The sequence below is a fragment of the Felis catus genome, chromosome A3 (assembly GCF_018350175.1).
Source record: "Felis catus isolate Fca126 chromosome A3, F.catus_Fca126_mat1.0, whole genome shotgun sequence".
In the NCBI taxonomy this organism is placed as follows: Eukaryota; Metazoa; Chordata; class Mammalia; order Carnivora; family Felidae; genus Felis; species Felis catus.
Window position 1 is genome coordinate 95876754 of NC_058370.1, and position 23485 is coordinate 95900238.

General features: G+C 40.9%; 1 protein-coding gene across 6 annotated transcripts in view; it reads left to right on the forward strand.

Annotated features, from left to right (window-relative positions):
- The window catches only part of CTNNA2 (catenin alpha 2), a 1116872-nt gene that overhangs the window by 979804 nt on the left and 113583 nt on the right, over nt 1–23485 (forward strand). For all 6 annotated transcript variants that reach the window (XM_023251808.2, XM_023251809.2, XM_023251810.2 and 3 more), the window contains 2 exons: nt 21123–21215; nt 22055–22211. In XM_023251808.2, coding sequence (XP_023107576.1) covers nt 21123–21215; nt 22055–22211 — 250 coding nt within the window. The remainder of the gene's footprint in view (nt 1–21122; nt 21216–22054; nt 22212–23485) is intronic.

Genomic DNA, 23485 nt, shown 5'->3' on the forward strand with positions numbered 1-23485 from the left:
CGTTACTGAAACGGAGCAGGAGAAAATGGGAGGGGAGCATAATTTTTGGTGGAATCATACATTTGAGGTGAGTGTGGGCTACCTTTTTGGAGCAATCTGACCAACTCAGAAAACTCCATCAAGAGTGTAAGGAGGAATTCAGAGATTGGGATGATGATTTGGGTATTTTTAATTCAAAATGAAAATAGTCATGAAATGATGATGAAAGATCATGGGAGTGAATGAGATCGTCTAAGAATGTTGAGAATCATCTAGATACCATACCTGTGCAGTAGCAGGAAGAGCTTTTTAATGGAAAAAAAAAACACTTATAGCAATCTTGAACATCTCAAGCAGGCTGAATGGGAGAGCAGAATTGAGAGAAATTGGTGAGTAGAAATGAAAGCTGAGGTGTAAACGTGACAAAGGCTGAGTAAATATTAGGTTGGTCCCAGTGAGTGGAGAGAGGCAACTTTTAACAGAATCAAAAAGGATGTACAAATCTGAGCTGTAAATGGAGAGGAGAGACTCTGTGAATGACTGGAGCGTGGGAAAGGGAAGCAAAAGGAGGAAAATGTCAGTGATTTGGTGATAATGGCAGGCCTGTGTGAAGAGAAAGTTATAAGGTAGAAGATGGAGCAAGGAAGATAGGCTATGTCAATTCCTATTGCTGAAATTAAACTTAAATGACAGTATTTATGCCACAGCAGGGCTTTTCCTATTGCAGCTGTGAGAGTGTGAAGGGGCTAGCTAGGCTCCAAGGTGAGTTCCCCTCCCCTGTCAGGAGGAGCCAGTGGTGCAGGGACCTGCAGCCAGAAGCTTGCATGCGGGAGAATTTGGTATCTGTTGTATTCTCAACATATTTCATGCTGAGATTAATGTGGGGGGGGGGGTGCAGTCCCTGCCTTTGAGAAGCAGATGATCTAATTGGGAAGGCAAGCTCTCCATGGAGAATAGTTTGAAAATAATCAAGTCTGAGACAATATTTTAAAAATCATATGGTAAGATTTCAGAGTCTCAGGAAGCTCACCATCACCTGTGTGGTGTTGGTCGGGGAAGACTTTGTGGATTTTATGGGCTTGAACTTGACCTCTGGCTAGGTAGAGAGAGAGGGAGGTAAGCAAAAGCATAGAATAGGGCCTTTTGATTTTGGCCCTCACAAGTTGCCAATCCCTTCCTATGTTGTCTCAGCTAAAAGTAGCTGCAGGTGGGGACTGCCAGCCTTCAGGAGGAGGGGGAACCACGGGGGAACTGCTGTGGAGAAGGAGTGCAGCACAGTGGGACAAGCACAGGTTTACGAGACAGACCGTGGATTAGCCCCTGGTTCTGAATCTGACCAACTGGGTAATAATGGGAGATGTACTTGAACTTTGAGTTTAGATGTCCTCATCTGTAAAATAGGGGTCAGAAGAGGTACGTTTTGAAAATTGTGTCTTGTGCATTGGCCTCCAAGCACCTTGTTCTCCCGTATCTTGCATCCATAGGTGCATGTTTCTTTACATAAGAATCTGACTCTATAGGCCTGACCCTGCTCTGTCCCCTTCTCTTCCACTTTATCATCCAAACATTTGCCCAAGTGTTTTTCCCAAAACATCTGTCCAATCATCACTTACCTGCTTAAAGCTCTCACCATTGCCAACATGGAAAGTGAAAGTTCTACTATCTCTAGCGCTGACTTCTATCCCTGTTTGTATTACCTGCTGTCCTTTCCTATACACTCAGTTTTAATGGCCTGCTTCCAACTTCCAAATACCCTAGGCACTTTGGACCTGGCTCACATTATTTTTTTCTCCCTGGAATGCCCTTGCTGTGCTCCCATTCTCTAGTTTGACTTTACCTTCTCCTCCACCTTAAGATCTGCCATATGCCTGACTTTGGACTTGTATCATTGAAACAACCCCTGGAAAACCCTGCCCCTACAAGCCCTCTCCCCTCCTCCACTCCAGCTGACATGACTTCTACTGCAGCACATTTTATATTTCACTGTATTTGCTCCTTTCTCCCCTGGCTCATCTGATGACATTGGAGGTTCTGTGAAGGCGGAGATGATGTTGCTTCCTTTTGCTGGACTTCATAGAGCCTACCATAGTGATTCATTATGTTGAGTGAGTGAATGAATGGGGCCAGAGACAAGCAGTGTTCTCTCATTAACACCCTTTCTGGTGGTCCCTGGTTGGCCTGGGACAGAATTACACAGCTGGATTTTCTTTGAGTGCAAGTTTTATCATCTTCTTTCTTTTTACTTAGAGAGTCATGAGACAGGGAGCTAGACAAAGATATGCTTTCAGGCTGAATTTTGCTTTGGAACCCCCACTTGGGAACCCTCTCCTGCCTGTCTTGGCAAGATGAGCTCAGTGCGCTCACAGAAGTGTCCTTGCCTGAGAGCTGGAAACCAGCAAGGTAGGTCCTCAAAGGCTTTGTTTGGGGACTGGATTGGTCAATGCCTTTTCCAATCTGAATGAACTACATTCATGCTACCCCCTCATGTTTGTGAGGTAAGGGGGAAAATAATAACCTGGTCAAGTTAGGGCAATCTGAATCTGACAGCCCTTGTGTCTGGGTAAACCTCAGAAGCAAGACTGGCCTCAGAAAAGAAAGAAAGGGAAAAAAAAAAAAAAAAAGACTTGTAGCAACCGGGCCTGACTTTGCAGTCTCTCTTCTCCAATCTGCTGTCTACTGTCAATATCCAATTGCTTCCTTTGTGCTTTGTGTTCTCTCTCCTATTGTAGCCTGTTCCTTGGAAAGCATATTTCCTACTAAACGTTTTACTCTAGGGGGGCATTTATCTCCCTTACCATGTCAGCTCTTCGTAAATTCCTCTTAAGAAACTGACTTTGGGGCGCCTGGGTGGCGCAGTCGGTTAAGCGTCTGACTTCAGCCAGGTCACGATCTCGCGGTCCGTGAGTTCGAGCCCCGCGTCAGGCTCTGGGCTGATGGCTCAGAGCCTGGAGCCTGTTTCCGATTCTGTGTCTCCCTCTCTCTCTGCCCCTCCCCCGTTCATGCTCTGTCTCTCTCTGTCCCAAAAATAAATAAACGTTGAAAAAAAAATTAAAAAAAAAAAAAAGAAACTGACTTTAAGTTAAAGATGGGAGGCTACCTCGTTGGCTCTTCATTCTCTATGAAGACAATGGCTGCCTTGCCCACTCGCAGGGTTACAGGAGGTGCAATAGTGCTGTATATAGTATTAATATTTTATGTGTGTATATATTATATACACACATGGGGCCTGGAAACAGACTCTAGGTTCAAATCCTGGCTCTGCACTTACTAGGTTGTGTGATCCAGGCAAGCTACTTACCCTATCTTACCTTGTGGTTTGTCATCTGTAAAGTGAAATAAATTACAGCCTGATTTTGAGGTTTGTGGTGAGTAATAAGTAAGCATCCTGTAGGGGTTTGGAGAATAAGCTTTGGAGTTAGTATGGAGTTCAACCCTGACCTTTCTGCTTATTGTTGTATGACCTTGAGAAGCTACTGAACCACTTTGCCTGTATTTGCTCATCTATAATATGGGAATGATAATAACAGTACCTACCTCTCAGTGTTTTATATAAAGAGAAAATACACATGAAGCTTCCTAAGAAAGTGGACAATTAATGCATATTCCAACTCTTGTTATTTCAGTTGTTGTGAGCATTGAGTGAGAAAGTAATTCTGAAAGAGTCTTAAGCACCATACAAGTATCCAGGAATCCCTTGAATGTCAACTCCCCTAAGAATCCTGGAGATAAAGAACTACATGGACTTTTAGCCTCATCTTGTCACTTGTATAACATTAGGGGGGCAGGGAGTGGATAATAAAAGGTGGTCATTGTGTGTGCGCACATCTGCATTTCAGTGGAAAAACGAGCAATGACCCAGTTGGCTTCACTACCCTGAAGTCCCAGGAAAGTGCTTTGAGTGTTACATCACAGGTTTTCACTCCCACCCAGAATATTCATGAATAATGATAGCAGTTAGGCCTCTCTAATTAAAAGTGTTAAAAAAAAAAAACTCTCAAATGGCTTACTTCTATAGATAAAAAAGTGATGATTTGGATATATATATATATATATATATATATATATATATATAATAAATACATACATATTACATTCTATTATATATATGTTTGTTTGTTTGTTTTCCCAAGAAAGCAGAACAGGTACAATGTTGGGGAAATTTCTGTCGGCTAGAGATTGGAAGATTGGGCAAGGTTGGGCCCCACTCTTACTTCTGATTTAGCAGGTCTGGGGGTGGGGGACTTTGAAAGTGTACATTTCTAATGAATTCTCAGGTGATGCTGATACTAGCCATAGATTATATCAGTTTTATGTGAAATTTGCCTTATCTTAGGTACTACCTGAGGAATCTTTCAGAGGCAGGAATTGTCAGGCCCTTTGCAGACTTCGAGAATCAAAATCTCCTCTGGTGAGATGCTTAGTCCACATCTAAGAACAAGTATATCAGAATCTGTGAGAGTAGGTCCCAGGTATCAAATTTTTTGTTAATGCTTCTTGGGAGTTTTCAATGTGCATCCAAAGTTAAAAATGACAGAAATCGAGAGACCTGAATCCTGGCCTCTGTTTTATAGCAACTTAACTGCATGACCAAGGGAAAGTTTTCTAAGACCTTTAGAATAAATATTCTTTTTGGTAAAATTGATGGAGATGACGCACATGAGAAAGGGAATAAGAGTTTGTTTGGATAAATCAGTAATTTTCAACCTTAGTTTTACAACTTGAATCATCTAGGGGATTAAAAAATAAAAATCTTTTTTGTAAGCTCCACTCTAAAATCTCTGTGGTACAGTCTGGACATTGGAATTTTTTTAAATTCTAGATGATTCTAATATGCATCTAAGACTAGAACCATTGGATTAGAAGATCTCTAAAATCCTTTCTGAGTCATGCATCGTTATTCCTATATGAATTGGTCATTTTCTTCCTATAGCCAGTGTCAAATCACTTGCTAAAAAGAGCAGAGACTCAATTTTTGTGTCAAACATCTTCTATCAAGTCGCTTTTCCCATCATGCTTTAGTATTTACTGCCTTGGAGTAGCTCCCTTAATCATAAATCAGGAGTTAACCTTTTGTGGAACACTATTTGACACCTTGGTAACCATTATCCTTATGATGAAAGTTAGGCATCCTATCTATCTTATAGAGGAGGACATGCCAACTTAACTCACTTGCCCACCTAGAAGAACTACCGAGTTTCACATCTGATTTTGGTTGCATTATGCCAATACTTTTTGAACTACAATGTGCCTGGGTGTGGGCTGTGATTCAGTAGGTCTAGGACAGACTCAAAATTCTGGTTTTCTAACTACAACCCCCACCCCCCGCCAGGGGATGGCTCTTCTACTTGCCTGTGGACAACGCTTTGAGTAGCAAAGCTCTTTCTTCCCCATATTCTATCACTCTCAAACAGTGAGTCAGACTCCACGCCAAAGAATGGCATTTTTTGGCATTCTTATGGATCTTAAATGTCCTGGTATATACAAGGTGTACCCTCCACATGCAACATATTTATCCAAAAGAATGCTTTTTTCTTCAAAGTGGACACTTTGGGAGTTTTGCCCATATTCTAGAGACATTGCCTCCAACATGATTTTTGCACTGATTCTTTTTGAATTTTTTTTTTAAATCTTGGACATATTCTTTGCAACATTCTTAAACTTAGCAGATTTTAGTCCCTGAGGATATACTGGATCTTTAGAGGAGCTATATCTGGTGAAGTGATGAATGATGTAATAGGGTTTAGGTAAATAAATATAAAGGGATGAGGAATAAAAAGATCCTTGCCTTTGAAGAACATTTTCCCAAGCTCTTTTCTGGTATAAGCATAGACAGCTTCATTGAACAGAGGCAAGGACATCTAGTACTGAAGCACTTGGAACAACTCATTTCCTGGTCTGTAAGCAGACACCAGAAAAGTCTTCATATTTATAACCGTACCATACTCAAGGGGTTAGCAGACTTTTATTCAAAGTGCTAAATACTTTAGGCTTTAGGGGTCACATTGGGTCTTACATTATTTTTCTGTGTGTGTTTTATTGAAGTACAATTGGCATACAATGTTATCTTAGTTTCAGGTGTACAACATAGTGATTTAACAATTTTGCACATTACTCAGTGCTCACCATGATAAGTATAGTCACCATCTGTCACCATGCAATGTTATTACAATATTACTGACTCTCTTTCTTATTCTGTAATTTTCAACTGTATGACTTATTTATTTTATAACTGGAAGTTACTACCTCTTAATTTCCTTCATCTATTTTATCCCCCACCCTATTTCCCCTCTGGAAACCACCAGTTCTCTGTATTTAAGTGTCTGTCTGTTCATTTGTTTTGTTTTTTAGATTCTACACCATACATGTGAAATCATACAGTAATTCTCTTTCTCTGGCTGACTTATTTCACTTAGCATAATACCCTCTAGGTCTGTCCATGTCATAAGTGGCAAGATATTCTTTTTTTTTTTTTAATTTTTTTTTTCAACGTTTATTTATTTTTGGGACAGAGAGAGACAGAGCATGAACGGGGGAGGGGCAGAGAGAGAGGGAGACACAGAATCGGAAACAGGCTCCAGGCTCTGAGCCATCAGCCCAGAGCCTGACGCGGGGCTCGAACTCACGGACCGCGAGATCGTGACCTGGCTGAAGTCGGACACTCAACCGACTGCGCCACCCAGGCGCCCCAAGATATTCTTTTTTATGACTGAGTAATATTTCATTGTGTATGGGTGTGTGTGTGTATCACATCTTTATCCATTCATCTATGGATGCACCTTTAAGTTGCTTCCATATCTGGCTATTATAAATAATGTTGCAATGAACACAGAGTGCATACATAGTTTTGAATTAGTATTTTCATTTCTCTTTGGGTAAATACCCAGTAGTGGAATTACTGGATCCTGTGGTATTTCTATTTTTAGTTTTTTGAGGAACCTCCTGACTGTTTTCCAAAGTGGCTGCACCAATTTACATTCCCACCAACAGTGCATGAGGGTTCCCTTTTTTCTACATCCCCATCAAAACTTATTTCTTATCTTCTTGATACCAGCCATTCTGACTGGTGTAAGGTGGTGTCTCATTGTTTTATTTGCATTTCCCTGATGATTCGTGATGTTGAATGTCTTTTAATGTGTCTGTTGGCCATCTTTATGTCTTCTTTAGAAAAATGTCCAAGTTCTCTGCCTCTTTTTAATCTATTTGTTTGGTGTTGAGGTGTGTGTATTTAACTACCCTTTTTAAATCTAAAAACCATTCTTAGCTCGAAGATCATATGGAAACAAACCACTAGTTATATTTGGCTTATGGGCATAGTTTGTTACTGCTATTTCATCAGTAAATAATGCCAATTAAAAAATATACATCTCTGTCTACATAATATTCTGTCATGAAATCATGGGTATGAAGCCATTTGAAAGTTAGAAATTTACTCAGGCTTCAGAGAATGTTAAAATAATAATTGTAATTATAGCTTTCTTAGGTAAGAGCATTTATGTTGATGAAAACCCTCAAACATCTATACAGCTCTCTTTCTCTCCCTTCCTCTATGTGCACACACAATATTTTTGGTGTTCCCACAACAAGTGTCCTCGCTATACCTGGATCCCGTGGGAAAAAATGCAAAGCTCATTCCAGGCAAAAGGCCACAGTTAAACAGCTAGCCTGGAGAGCACAAAGCTAAACAGAAACAAGATGTATAGAATTTCCTCATTCCTTGCCTCTCTCTGGGACTATTAGTCAGAATACCATCTTTAGCTTTATTTCACACAGCAAATTGAAAGGTCAGGCTGACTGGCCATTCACTCGGACGACTGATTCAGCTAGGAGGGAAAAAAAGTGACCCACTGAGGATGACAGCAAAATGGTTCTTTGTAGGAAGTTGCCAAGCTGAGGCACATTTGAAGGGCATTGTGGAGCTCGGCCTGTTCCTATGTGCATTGGTTATGAACATAATCATGGCTGGGAGTTGACATGAGCTTTTGCAGGCACAGCTATTCCTTCCATCTAGACCTGGCCATGGTCTCTTGAGGGACTGCTGATGAAACCAGGATATATCTGGGGTCCAAACCGGGTGATGGTTCTGAAGTATGATGACCACATCTGTTGCCCAACAAGGTGGAAGTGGCTACTTGAAGGTCACCTAAGAAGAACAGGAGTTCCATGTGGCAGAGCCTATTCTGACACAGCTCCCAGGTGATCTGGAGTAACTCTGCTGCTTACTCTCTGGCACAGCTCTGCTCTGATCTTTGAGCAGCATGGATGTGTGTCAGATTTCAGAGATGAGCAAGGCACTGGTACATTTGCACGCATCAGTAGGGGCTCGTGGCCCATTGAAGGAAGGCGCTGTGGAGCACTCAACAAGGGAGTTTCTAGCTTGGAAGAGATTTGTAAAAGCATCGGTTATCAATGAAATCAGGAGACTTTGGCTGGCTGTGTGTGTGTCTTGCAGAGAAGAGCTATAAAGACTATAGGTAAGGATGAAAGTGAGAGGGTGTCCCCTGGTAAAAAGATGTTAGTTAGCTAGGTAAAAGCACTCATGGGTATTAAGCAAAGGAGAACTTGTAGCAGGAACAAGAGTATGAAAGAAGGTAAAGAGAGCAGAACTGGGATGAGAATGAACACATGTGTCAGGGTATTGGAGAATCTGAGGGCTGCTACATGTGGTTGGCTTTGTTGACATTGTCTCATGAGCCTGCAATGCAGCAGACACTGACAGCTCTGTCCCTTCCCTGGTACCTGAGGGACCTGGACTACCATCTAGTCTGGGCATGGCAATGGGTGAGCTTGTCCCTAGGGGAAAGCCCTGGAAAAGGGGAGCTGTATTCTGTACTCACACAAGCTTGGAGACAGACCAAGGGGAGAACTGAAACTTGATAAGAGAATGGGGAGAAAAATTAAATAAGAGGTGTGAAATGAAGAAAGGAAAAGCTGGCAATCAGATGGAGCAAGCAGGTTTGAGGGACCAAGCCTGGAAAGGTTCCAGGAGGCAATGAAAAGAAAGAATGTATGTATAGGTGCCTGAGGGCTGGAAATATATGGCTGTTAAGACTTGGAGCTTCTCTGAAGGTCGTTTCTTCAGTTTCTTCCCTTGTGTGGCTCAGTACTAGAGTGCAGTTATCTCCCATACCCCATTGCTCTAGTCTACTTTGAGCCCTCTAATGCTGTAATAAGACAGGTTGCCAGGAATCTTCCTCAGAACAATGCCCAGTACCTTCTGTTAGCTATATTCTAGGTCTTTGTGTTGAGTTCACTGTGCAGACTGCTGAAGCCCAAGGGGTGGGTAGAGTGGGGGGGTAATGAAAGGCAAAGTGGATATCCAAGACGGATGCAAATTGACCATCTTGGCTAATTCAAAGAAACCCAAAGAATGGAGAGTGATCCTCCTGTTTCAGGAAAGGGTGGTTGAGGAGGCTATGCTGTGAGATAAACCACATGGAATTATTGACTCTTACTTGCTTCTCTTGACTCTATTCACCAGCAAACCATTTGTGTAAATGCTTGGGGGCAGTGGACAACATCCTTGAGGTCCTTCCAGGTCCTCAGCTCTCCTGTCTCCCCCCATCCCTTTTTTTTCTTTCTTTTGTCTCAAAACTTACGTTAAGTAGACCTGGAAGGGGCACATGGTTTTGTAGGCTAAGAATGTGAGCCCCTCCCTGATCTACTTGATTTTCTTAATTGCACTTGTGTCATAAATATCATGCCTTTGCCATTTCCTGCTATGCAGATGCTTTGGCATATTTGGCAGGTCTAACAAAATTAGCTGGTTGATTCAGCCCAAGTTTTCATCTAAATCAGGAGTTTGCAATCTTCTTTTGTAAAGGTCTAGATAGGAAATATTCATGGCTTGTGTGTATGTGGACTCTGTTGTAACTACTCAACTCTGCCCTTATAGTAAAAAAGCAGTCATGGAGCATATATAAGTGAATGGGTAGGATGTGCTCCAATACTACTTGATTTACCAAAAGAGGTGATCAGAGAAAGGAAAGACAGAAGAAATTTTAGATAAATATTACAGAGCTTAAAGAAAGGTCATCGTCCTTACATATTTCTCCAACAGCTTGCACAGGGGCCCTGAAGTTTCTACAGTGGACATTTTTCCTTAAATTATTAAGGACCTGAACATCTTAATTGGGTTAAGGTGTTATAGTAGGAGGAATATATTAGAGAATATTATATTTTCTCTAGGAGGAGAAAATAATTACCTGAGTGGATAGTTACTTTGATTAATCAATAGCATCCTTTTCCTGGGTAAACTGTGATAAGAGGGAATAGGCCTCATTTGAGGTGGGTACAGGTAGGGCAGAAGGTAGGAAAACATCCAGGATAGGGAAGCTGCCTTGGAACTACATTTAAATGAGAGGGGCATCCCTCCTTTGTTTGTTTGTTTTTTCTTTTTTTTTTTTTAACATTTATTTATTTTTTGAGAGAGTGAGACAGAGCACAAGTGGAAAAGGGGCAGAGAGAGAAGGAGACACAGAATCTGAAGCGGGCTCCAGGCTCTGAGCAAGAGTTCAGCACAGAGCCTGACATGGGGCTCAAACGCACGAACCGTGACACCATGACCTGAGCTGAAGTCAGACACTTAACCGACTGAGCCACCCAGGCACCCCTTGGAACTACATTTATATCTGCTGTGTGAAAGATCTTGTACAGGGAGCTGTAGGGACCATAAAGATGAATAAAACACAACCATTCTAAAGAAGGTTAAATTTTAATTGAAGATGCATGATATCTGTATGTCTGCATATTTAATTCTGCATGTATGTAATTATCTATCCATCTGCACGTATCACAAGTAATGAATAAAACAATAGTATGTGGTAAGTCATCACTAGTGGTGCAGGCAGTAATCCTGAAGACATTTAGAAGAGTGATCTATTCGCTGGTGTGAATGGGAAGTCTTCAGAGACATGTGGACCATGAATTAAGCTTTGGCCAATTACTAACAATTTAACTGATGGAGGCATCTTCACCACTGCCCCCTATCTCCCCACCCCTCAAAAACAACAACAACAACAAAAAACCCTGAGGCATAAAGTAGAAGTAGGGACTTTTCTCTTTTCAAGTTGGAATTTTGTGCAAAGGGGGCTGAAGTCACACATTCAGTATTGGCTTGGATAGATTCCCTCTGCACTGTGGTTATGGCCTTGATTCCACACTTCACTTGTCATCTTAAAATGTATGACCAAGCTATACAGAGTAGATGCACTTGTTTATTCATCTAGATCTTTTGAAAAATACGTGGGCTTCTGCTAAAAGTCTCCACTGCCAGAGATAGATCCTGGGGCTCTGGGCCCCCTGAGGGAGTCATCTTACATATATGAAGGTCAACATGTTCTATTCACTTGGAAATCAGTTAAGATTACATTACATGGGACTCTGAAAAACCAAATAACAGTGAAAATAATAATTCATTTCCTCAATGAGAGGATGGAGAAAACAGAATCCCAGGAGGCCTTCAGTAATTAAAATGACATTATATTCACTGCATGATTTTAGATAACATATTCTAAATCTCTCCTATCCTCTTCACATAGCCACACATTATTGATGAACAGGCATCAAGAAGGCATTAGGTTATATTTTATTGCATTATTTTAAGCCACTGAGGTTTTTATATATGAAAGGTATAGATTTATGCTGATGATTCAGCTATGAAGCAAGCACATCAATTTGTTCATGAATGTGAACTGGTGATTACCTCCATTAAAGTCAACAGGGCAGACTGATCACTTTAATTTGGGCAGAGGCATGCAAACAGCATTTTCAAGTGGTATATGTACCTAAGAACACAGACAAAAGTGCTGTTCTGTATCCCCAAGGAGCCCTAGGAATGCAGATTTGTGTTCTAATAGATTAGAAGCCTAGGCCAGGATACGAAGTGTGGTGGGGTTGGGAAGAAATCGCTGCCTAGCATCATGTGGCAGGATTTTGTACAAGTTTCATTTAGTATTAACTGCTCAATGCTGATTTGATAAGCTGCAAAAAGGATGGCACAGAGAACATACTTGTTCCCAATATCAGATCCTAGAACTTGGGGCCCTTCTAGCTATGACCAGGTTATGACAAGTTGAATAGTCCTCTGCTTTATACATATGGAGGGAACCTGGGGGATTTGGTAAATGAAAAAATTGGAATTGAGTATCTGTGATCCCAGCTATGTGCTAGGTGTAGTGAAGTCTTCTGTCCTACAAGAATTCACAGTCTCACTGAGAAAACATGATGTGGCTTTTTTTTTTTCATGTTTATTTTTGAGAGAGAGAGAGAGTGCAAGTAGGGAGCGGCAGAGAGAGATGGGGACAAAGGATCTGAAGTGGGCTCTGTGCTGAAAGCAGAGAGCCCAATGTGGGGCTTGAATTCACAAGCTGAGATCATGACCAGAGCGGAAGCCAGTAAAATGACTTTTACCAGAGTGCAATTTGGACGCTTAACCAACTGAGCCACCCAGGTGGCCAGTAAAGTGACTTTTTAAGCAATGCTGATTTATACTGGTAGAATATAACTGATTTGTAGAATGAAGGTTGGAAAGGTGTTCAGATAATGTGGTTATGGCTGAGAAGGCAAGAAGAAACAGTGTCAGAGTGTGGGATTTGATTCTAGTGACATTGGAGAATTAGCAATTCATTTGTTGTTAGGGGGCTTTCGCAAGCATTATGGCCACATGTAAGCAAGTGCTGGAACAGTTTGCTTGACCCAGAAAGTCCACTTCTGACGGGAGCAAAAACTGGATGCGTAAAGACATATGTATGCTACTTTGTTTTTGGTAAAAGCAAACACTGGAAACTCCTTTAAATAAATTCCCTTTTTAAAGGGAATTGACTTACCAAATAATGAAGCAAAAACATTCAAGACTCTTACTAATTATTAAAAAAATAATTACAGGTATATAGAGAATCTGGAAAATATTTGTGATATAAGCAGTGAGCAAGACGCAAGTGGAGATCGCAACTTTAATAAAATTATGCGTAATGAAAGGATAAATTATACGAATGATCATATGTAAAGTAGATATCCCTTTATTTTCTATCACTGCCTCTGTTACTTCCTATGTAGTAATATTAACAATAAGAACTTATTTTTTTTTTATTTTTATTTGAGAGACAGAGCACACAGGGGAGAGTGGCAGAGGAAGAGAGAGAGAGACAGACAGAGCAGGAGAGGGGGAGAATCCTAAGCAGGCTGCACATTCAATGTGAAGCCCAACTTGGGGCTCGATCCCACAACCTTGGGATCATGACCTGAGCCAAAATCAAGAGTTGGATGCTCAACCAAGTTGACTTAAGTACTCTAGTCATGTTTCATTTCAACCTTATTGCCACTTTTTTGTTATTTTATAGTTGAGAAAATCGAGGCTTACAGAGGTAAAGTACCCTGCTCAGCAAGGAAGGACAAGAGTCAAGGTACAAACCCCAAGCTGCCCAACTGCATAGCCCAAGATACTGACCATTGTATGATGTTAAAAATTAAAATGTATAGAATAATCAAGAGTTCCAGATGCTTTAGAGAGGTCATTAAAGACAGGAGCATAAAAGTACTTCTTACTTCCTTCTGCCCCCCCCCCTTGCAGTGTTGTCTTGCTGTCCCCCAGCTGCCACCCTCTCCTTTGCCATTCTTCCCTGATCACATTATCCCTGTTGGCTGTGCCCTCTAACCTTCAGAACTTAAGTTACTAGCAGTGAAGTTGATAAACTCATCTCAGCCCGAAGCAGCTGCATTTTAAAAGGATTCCATGACATCTCAGCATGAAACAAACATGTTCTGGGACATCCAGACCTTTCAAGCTCTTCTCAAATCAAATTGTGAAGGTGGCCATGAAATATGCTCAGATGTCCATGTCTGTGGAAGTCCATCATCCTCTTAAGGTCAAATCCCTCGTCTTAATTTCAGCTCCTTCTGTCTTTCCTCTCACATTTCAGGCAAGGGTATCATCTTGTCTCTTCCTGAATTATAAAACCCCATCTGTAACATAAGAGGCATATTCTGTAGAAACCTACAAATTCTATACAAGCTAGGCACATATATTTTAATGCCATTTGTGTGCTGATCTTATCAGTGCAGATAACTGAGTAAATCTTCAGACCGAGACCATAGCACCCTTCACTCCCCTGAGTGTTCTAGAGAACAACAGCTGGTGTGGAATTTGTGGCATCATCTCTTTATGGTTTTATATGGATAGGTGACTGTGGTGACTAGACATGCCATAAATTCCCTTTTAGTAGTAAATAAGTTCATTTTGTGCTCAAATTTACAATGATGAAGCAATATTAACATGAGGAACAAGCACTTTATAAACCTCCAAATTGCTATTCTACTTTATTTCAATAGTATGCTCTTCTTAAAACACCACAATGATACCTGAAGCTGTAAAAATTAATGAAATGATAAAGTGTTTTGGGGGTTGAATGCACTGAATATGTGCTGGTGTTTGGAGTTGAACAGAATTACGAATATTAAAAAATGTAATTTGATTTCCAGGACAAGAAAAGAAGAAAATGTTCTCGTCTTTCTGATGCACCTCATATCACTTTGGAGTTAAATGCCTAAATACTTTATTAGCAGAGGTTTTTAATGTTTAATTAAAGCTCAGCCTTCCAGGCATTTTGGCTTTACTTGTAAATGTTCAGACAAGTCTATGGCATTTTTGAGATGGAGGTACTTTGGGTAGTGATGTCTACACAAAACCAAATTTCACAGCCATGATGGGCTGTTTGTTTGGAGATTTGAACTGTGTGGGTTTTTGTTTTTTGTTTTGTTGGTTGGTAATGGAAAACATTGTGTATTTTAAATGATCACAGTATATTTTTGTGAGGGCTCTAAGCATTTATGATTTTGTCAATTTTAACCATCATCGATGATGGATTTTAACCATCATCGTCTCTGGAATATCTGCTTCTGGCCAACTGTGTTTATTATTAAAAGGTTAGGGAGTGGATGCCAATGGTACAAATGCAGTTCAAGGAGCAAGTTACTTTCTTTTTAAAAAATTTTTAGTGGTGCCTGAGTGGCTCGGTCAGTTAAATGTCCAACTCTTGGTTTCAGCTGAGGTCGTGATCTCATGGTTTGTGAGTTCAGGCCCTGCGTGGGTCTCCGTGCTGCCAGTGCACAGCCTGCTTGGAATTCTCTCTCTCCCTCTCTTTGCCCCTCCCCCACTTTCTCTCTATCTTTCTCAAAATATATAAATAAACTTATTTTTTTTAATTTTTTTAATTTATTTTTTGAGAGAGCAAGCAGGGGAAGGGCACCGAGAGAGGGAGACAGAATCCCAAGCAGGCTTCATGCTGTCAGCGCAGAGCCCGATGAAGGACTTGAACTTAAGAACCATGAGATCATAACCTGAGGTGAAGTCAAGAGCTGGGTGCTCCCAAAGCTATCTACACATTCAATGCAATCCCAATCAAAATTGCACCAGCATTCTTCTCGAAACTAGAACAAGCAATCCTAAAATTCATATGGAACCACAAAAGGCCCTGAATAGCCAAAGTAATTTTGAAGAAGACCAAAGCAGGAGGCATCACAATCCCAGACTTTAGCCTCTAATACAAAGCTGTAATCAAGACAGCATGGTATTGGCACAAAAACAGACACATAGACCAATGGAATAGAATAGAAACCCCAGAACTAGACCCACAAACGTATGGCCAACTCATCTTTGACAAAGCAGGAAAGAATATCCAATGGAAAAAAGACAGTCTCTTTAACAAATGGTGCTGGGAGAACTGGACAGCAACATGCAGAAGATTGAAACTAGACCACTTTCTCACACCATTCACAAAAATAAACTCAAAATGGATAAAGGACCTGAATGTGAGACAGGAAACCATCAAAACCCTAGAGGAGAAAGCAGGAAAAGACCTCTCTCACCTCAGCAGTAGCAATCTCTTACTGGACACATCCCCAAAGGCAAGGGAATTAAAAGCAAAAATGAACTAGTGGGACCTTATGAAGATAAAAAGCTTCTGCACAGCAAAGGAAACAACCAACAAAACTAAAAGGCAACCAACGGATGGAAAAAGATATTTGCAAATGACCTATCGGGCAAAGGGCTAGTATCCAAAATCTAAAGAGCTCACCAAACTCCACACCCAAAAAACAAATAACCCAGTGAAGAAATGGGCAGAAAACATGAAGAGAGACTTCTCTAAAGAAGACATCCAGATGGCCAACAGGCAGATGAAAAGATGCTCAACGTCGCTCCTCATCAGGGAAATACAAATCAAAACCACACTCAGGTATCACCTCACGCCAGTCAGAGTGGCCAAAATGAACAAATCAGGAGACTATAGATGCTGGAGAGGATGTGGAGAAACGGGAGCCCTCTTGCACTGTTGGTGGGAATGCAAATTGGTACAGGCACTCTGGAAAACAGTGTGGAGGTCCCTCAAAAAATTAAAAATAGACCTACCCTATGACCCAGCAATAGCACTGCTAGGAATTTACCCAAGGGATACAGGAGGGCTGTTGCATAGGGGCACTTGTACCCCAATGTTTATAGCAGCATTCTCAACAATAGCCAAATTATGGAAAGAGCCTAAATGTTCATCAACTGATGAATGGATAAAGAAATTGTGGTTTATATACACGAAGGAGTACTATGTGGCAATGAGAAAGAATGAAATATGGCCCTTTGTAGCAGCATGGATGGAACTGGAGAGTGTGATGCTAAGTGAAATAAGCCATACAGAGAAAGACAGATACCATATGGTTTCACTCTTATGTGGATCCTGAGAAACTTAACAGAAATCCATGGGGAAGGGGAAGGAAAAAAAACAGAGGTTAGAGTGGAAGAGAGCCAAAGCATAAGAGATTCTTAAAAACTGAGAACAAACTGAGGGTTGATGGGGGTGGGAGGGAGGGGAGGGTGGGTGATGGGTATTGAGGAGGGCACCTTTTGGGATGAGCACTGGGTGTTGTATGGAAACCAATTTGACAATAAACTTCATATATTGAAAAAAAAAAAAAAAAAGAGTTGGGTACTTAACGGACTGAGCCACCCAGGCACTCCCAAGAAGCAAGTTACTTTCTTAAGGGAATCTGTATCACTTCCCCTTGCTGACTTCTTGTCTTTCTAATCTTGCTGGTGATATCATTGTTTGTTTCACCTGTTTACACAGTGTGCCTCCAAAAGAGCAAAATATCATAATCTTTGAGAATCCTGAAAATTATACTAATTAGGCAATCAGAAGAGAAGTATTGCAAAATGGATATCCTACTTCTCCATGATGTGCTGACTGATTCCCTCCCAGGACTACTGATTGTTCTTTTCTCTGAACTCCTAAGGCCCTTGTAGTTAGCAGCACACAATTTAGTGATGGCTGCTAAGCTTCCTCCTTTTCCTCAAGATAACTGGTTTTTGAGACACTAAGTCAAAGATAGGAGATTTGGCTCAGTCTTTTCAGCTTTGGCTTCCCCAAATTCATTGTTCTCAGAAGGTATAGAGAAGGGTTTCCTCTCCAAAGAGATTGTTGGGAATTTAGCATGGTTAGCTAAAGCAAGGAGCAATGCCATTTTTACTCATGATCTGGTTCCTTTCAGAAATCCCAAAGCAATCTAAATAGCCCAACACCTAACCATAAATGATATGCTTTATTGTTTTCTAAGATTCCATGATGGCAGATGACTCCTGACTCCTCAGCTAATTTGTCAACAATTCGAGAGTGGAAAAATCAGAAGCCACAGCCAGCCAGTAAATGTTACCTGCTTAGTTGACTCAAACAGGTTTCAAGGTTTTATTAAATTTAAACATATTGCTCAACATCTTTTGGTTGCAGCCTGGTAACAGTAATCAGTTAATCTATTGTCTATTTTTTTTCAGATGAAATTTATTTTCAAATTGGTTTCCATACAACACCCAGTGCTCATCCCAACAGGTGCCCACCTCAATGCCCATCAGCCACTTTCCCCTCCTTCCCACCCCCCATCAACCCTCAGTTTATTCTCAGTTTTTAAGAGTCTCTTACTTTTTGGCTCCCTCCCTCTCTAACCTTTTTTTTTCTTCCCCTCCCCCATGGTCTTCTGTTAAGCTTCTCAGGATCCACATAAGAGTGAAGACATATGGTATCTGTCTTCCTCTGTATGACTTATTTCACTTAGCATAACTACTGTCTATTCTTTAACTCATATTAATCTTCTTCAAATGTCTAAAAATTCTACTTTACCATTCCCTTCCTGCCCCACCTCCCTTAGAAAGGTTATCATGATAAATTGGTTAAAAAAAACAAGGTGTCGGCGGGGGGGAATCTTGTGATTTGAAAAATAGGACATTTTATCTTATGGGTTTCTAGTATAGCATCAGACCTGTAGTTAAAGAATAGGTAAAATAAGTAATCAAGTACTTACTATGTGTATACAGTGGTCTTGGACTATTGCTAGGATATGAGCAGGCATTTTAAGATACAATAATGATTGGGAGCTGCCTCAAAGATGGAAACTCAGTGTTTGGTGCCAGAGTTGTAGAAATCACGGCATATTACAACCATGTTCAGAGTCACCATCATGCCAATGGGTCCAGTGAGAAGCAGAAAGGCAAGCCTAAGGAAAACAGGAATTTGGATGGAATCCATGGCCAATTTAAGATATGTAAACCTGCCTGCCTTTGGAAATTGTGAAATCCTGAGCATCATGTTGGAAATAGTTTCAGAATGTTTCAGAGTATAATACAAGGTAAATAAAATTCTGATTTTAAGTGGACTTAAACAGCAGGAGCTCATTGCCGAGTGGAGGCTGCCAGACTTCAGGATTTATGGATCAGTAAATTAAGGAGAATAATTAAAGGACTTTCGGGGTTGTTGGCTCTTCATTTTTTCTAGGTGTTACTAGCCCTGTTCCCCCTAATTAGATTCAACCAGGCAATGAGGTTCCCATATCAGATCTAAGTCATAATAGAGTTTATTTAAATAAAGGATGAAGACCCATTTCAAAAGATACACAAGGAAGAGTCTGTTATCACCATGTAGAAGTTATTGGTTGGCATCTCCTTCACTCAGGAGCCTAGTTTTTCTCAGCCCTAAGGCTCCCTTGTTGTCATTCTACAGAGCCACATGCCAAACTCTTCAGCTTATGTCCACTGCTGTGCAAGAGTGTGATTGCAAGTCTCACACACCAGGAAAGGATGATAGAGAGGAAACAAAACCATCTGAAATCCTTATTTCATAAAATGGAAGGCTGTTCAACAATAGAATTAGGAAGAAATCACTTGAAGATTGAAGAATTGTAAATTAAATGTATACATCTTTCTGGAAAATTTACACTACCCCGATTTTTTTTTTTTTCATGCCACCATGAGCAAGGAGCTCTGCATTCTGGACTCAAACAGTGGACCAAAAAATAGGAATCATTGTTTATCACCATAGTGTTGGTAAATATCTACTAGAAGGTGGTATGAACTTTGTCTAGTCAGATTAAAGGGGTAACTCAACTATATCTTTGAGAGTGTCTTTAGGATGTATTTCAAATATATGCAATAAAAAACTATTAAAACTGCTCTTTAATTCAAAACACATGTATTGAGCACCAATTCTATGTCACATACCTCATGTGGTGTTTGGAATATAAAATACACTGGAATACAAATACAACAAAGATAAATAAAAATATGGAGTGGAAACAATATAACAAAAAAATGGAGAACCTGTAATTCTTGCTTTGCCTCCAAGAAGCCTCATACCTGTGGACATTTAGCATCCTATAAATGGATGCAGGAAGGTATATTGTCTTTCAAACAGACGTACTTGGAAAACTGGGTAAAATGGTGAAAATTATCTGAAGAATCCAAGATAAACTATAAAATATAAGAAACTGATAATTAATGTTTGGAAATTCCATCTGTGGTTTCTCATAGTACATATTCTCACTACAATAGATGTAAAGTGTTCTTCCTTAAAAGCTTCAAAATGGGATTGTCAATGATAATGATTTACTGAAGTAATCTTTGTAAGCATTCCTAGTATTACCATCTACCTATATCCTTTTGCTGATAAGGAAACGGCCCTCCAAATGTGAAGTGACTCTGTAACTAGTTAGTGGTTAAGCCTCCTGACCTCCAGTTCCATGCTCTTCACACTGTCTGACTAAGCTTTCTTTTGCATTCGGAACTCCGCACGTGTGTTGCATTTTAATCTCCCAGGGCATGAAGTCATGGTAGAGAGGCAGCCTGGTTTTGGAGAGCAGAGGTGGCAGGATACAAAAGGGCAGGTGGCCACAAGGCTCAGGGGATTCTCAGTCTGCTAATCACTTGTTCTACTTGCCCTCCTGCTCCTAGCCCTGGTGGCCATTCTCTTCTCCTTTGCCCTTTCTAATCCCCATCCTCTTGTCCTCTTGGCATCAGTCTGATGGGACTGATCAGTGTTCTGATGGTAGCTTTGTGTGCTGTTGACCTTGGCCAATCAATCTGACCTTATATTACCACCTCTCACTCCTTGAAGAGGAGGAATAATACCAATTGAAACGCTTGACCAGGGAGCTTAAATTCAGTGCAGCTGTTTTGGCTGGTATAATGTTTTTAAAAAAATTAAAACTGAATGCCTTTTTACTAAACTCACATATTCTAATTTGTTGTACACTGTATCGTTGCCTACTGGATTATATCAGCCTTTCCTATCTGTTTCTCAGACCTGCCTGCCCCATGAAAGTCCTCGAGTGGGCTACTGGTAGACTAGCAGTTTCCTGACAGACTCTGACAGGCAGATATGGGTTCCTTGGGGTAGAGCACCTTCATTTTCAACTTCTTGTGAATCTCCTTTAAATCCTAAGTGCACTGCAGTGTCTCTCTCACTGGTCAGAGCTTAACGCTTATGTGGCCAAAATCATGGCCACACTTCATGATGAGTATTAGGGGGCTCAAGTGAGAGTATAAGTCACAAGAGCAGTCCACAGAGGAAAACGGATCAAAGCAACCCAGTTAAAATACATTATTGTGTGTGCTTGAGAATCTTGAAGCAATAATTTGCTATTAGCACCTTACTTTTCTGGACTAAATGTCTAATGTAGCATAATAACTAGTAATATTTGGTAAATCACTGAAAGGCATCCTTATTTGTAGCAGGATTACCCTGGAAGAGATGACTCTAGAGAAGGAGTAAGGTCATGCAACAGTACACTTCCCCTTTGCCCCAACATGATTTTCACTCAATTCCTTTTCAATCCAGGTTGCCAACTTGGCCTGTTCCATTTCCAACAATGAGGAAGGGGTGAAATTAGTCCGGATGGCAGCCACCCAGATTGACAGCCTGTGTCCCCAGGTAAGCCTCATCTACTTTGTTTCAAAAGCCCATTGGTGACCTGATACTCAGGGACTTCTCTACTCAGGCCCTCATGTCCCTCCCTCCCTTGTCTTGCCATCATTCCTGAGCTGTTTCAAGGTGTACCTTTCTCAAAAAGAATTCCTAACTGTTCTAGTATTCAGAATAACTCTGGTAATTATTGTCTTTTCCACTCATACTGACTTTGTTCTGTTTATTTTGGGCTGAGTTTTAAATGTTCCATTACTATTTTCCTTGTCTCAACTAAATTACAACTTTACACATGTAGAACAGGAGTTAGCTTTCTACCACATCTGAATTAAGTAAATAGGACTTGTCCAGTAAACACTTTTTGAAACCTGAGGCTAATTACTGTATCTTAAAAAAAAGAAGAGGGGAGCCTGAGCGGCTCAGTCAGTTAAGCGTCTGACTTCAGCTCAGGTCATCTCACGGTTCATGGGTTCAAGCCTCATATCAGGCTCTGTGCTGACAGTTCAGAGCCTGGAGCCTGCTTCAGATTCTGTGTCTCCCTCTCTCTCTGCCCCTCCCCTACTCACACTCTATCTCCCTCTGTCTCTGAAAAATAAATATGAGCTAAAGACAAAACAAAAAACATAAAATCTGTCCATTTAAAAAAGAAGAAACAACGTAAACAAAAACTAATGGTAGCTGATAACATACTTCATGTTTCATGTTTCTGATTGTCTTCTGAACACTGAGAACCCACTTAGAACCCCTGAGAAACTACAGGGTCCAGGGTTTCAATGTGATCCCTGACCTTCTTGTTTCTTTCTTAAATAGTGTAGTCAGCATCTTTCTGGATTGTTTCTAACAAATAGGTCATCAATGCTGCTCTCACACTGGCTGCCCGACCACAGAGCAAAGTTGCTCAGGACAACATGGACGTCTTCAAAGACCAGTGGGAGAAGCAGGTCCGAGTGTTGACAGAGGCCGTGGATGACATCACCTCAGTGGATGACTTCCTTTCTGTCTCAGGTAATCACAAATAGGCCCTTTCAAGGCAACTGGAGAACAGAATTAGGAATATCTTGCAAATGTCATGGGCCTCGGTTTCAAGTGCTTTTCTTGGCCCTGTAAGCTTTCAGTCATCTCTGCAAATGTGACTGTAACACCCTCTTGGAAATTTTTCTTTTGTGTGCACATTATTTCAAAACAATGGGTCAAAGCATGGGGGGCGGGTGTGGAAATACAACTTTCTGATTAAGAGATAAGCAAACTGAAGAGATTATTTAAGGAGACATGGGTTTCTTTTTAGCTTCTAGAGTTTTTAAAGCAGATTGGCCTTGGATACATCCAAATCACCCATCTTAAAAAAGGGTATGAGATGTGAGATTGGTTAGTTCTCATGGTTTATATTTTAAAATAATAATAATTAAAAAAAAGTCAGCTAGCCCAATTTGGCTGTGTTAAGGGGATCGTTTTTTCCAGTAAGTGAAGTTACCCAGGTTTGTGATACCTTTCTCTAAACATATTTGCCCACAAACATTTGGCACAGTTCACCAAGAAGAGTCTCTGTGGGATGAGTTGGGGAGGGGGTTGCTGCAAACATCAGCCTCCTTTGTGAGGCATTAAAGGTAATCAAGTGAACCTTGATAATTCAAACTGACCAGATGTTGACTCTACTCAGAGGTAGACCTGGCCTTGACCAAGGCCTGCCTGTCCTTGGCCAACTGAGGCCTGAGAGGGAAGGGCTCACAGCGTTGCTGGTGGGATCCAGGCAGAAGGGGCATCTGACTGCAACACTGTAGAAGGAATTTCTGGGGGAGCTCATCATATTTGGAAATACTGTCTAGGTGCAGTCTTTGCTTTTCATGAAGAAACAGACAATGAATTCTCACTGGGGGCTTGTGTTGGAAGCTTATGTCTGAGAGCAGCAGAGTCCAATCTGTAGATCTGACGGATAATCAAAAACCCAACTTTGAAACCATGGAGAGCAAGAGAAGAAAAATGGGAAACATGAGTGAATACCTCTTCAGTGTCTAGAATTTGCCTGACTATGCTGTTTGCTTTAATTCTCCCCCAAAATGTGTAAGAAAGATATTAGTATCCCAGGGCCTGCACTGAGTGGGGAGGTAACTGGGCAGAGACGGTATGAAAATCCTGATTATCCTCTTCAGAAGCTACATAATTCTCAGTAAGTTAGGATAGTGGGAAATTACCTTTGGTGCTTCCAGCTTTCGTTGGGTTCTCTTCTCTCCACCTCTGGTACCCTCATTCGACTCTCTCATCTTTTTCAAAAGCCTGTCTTG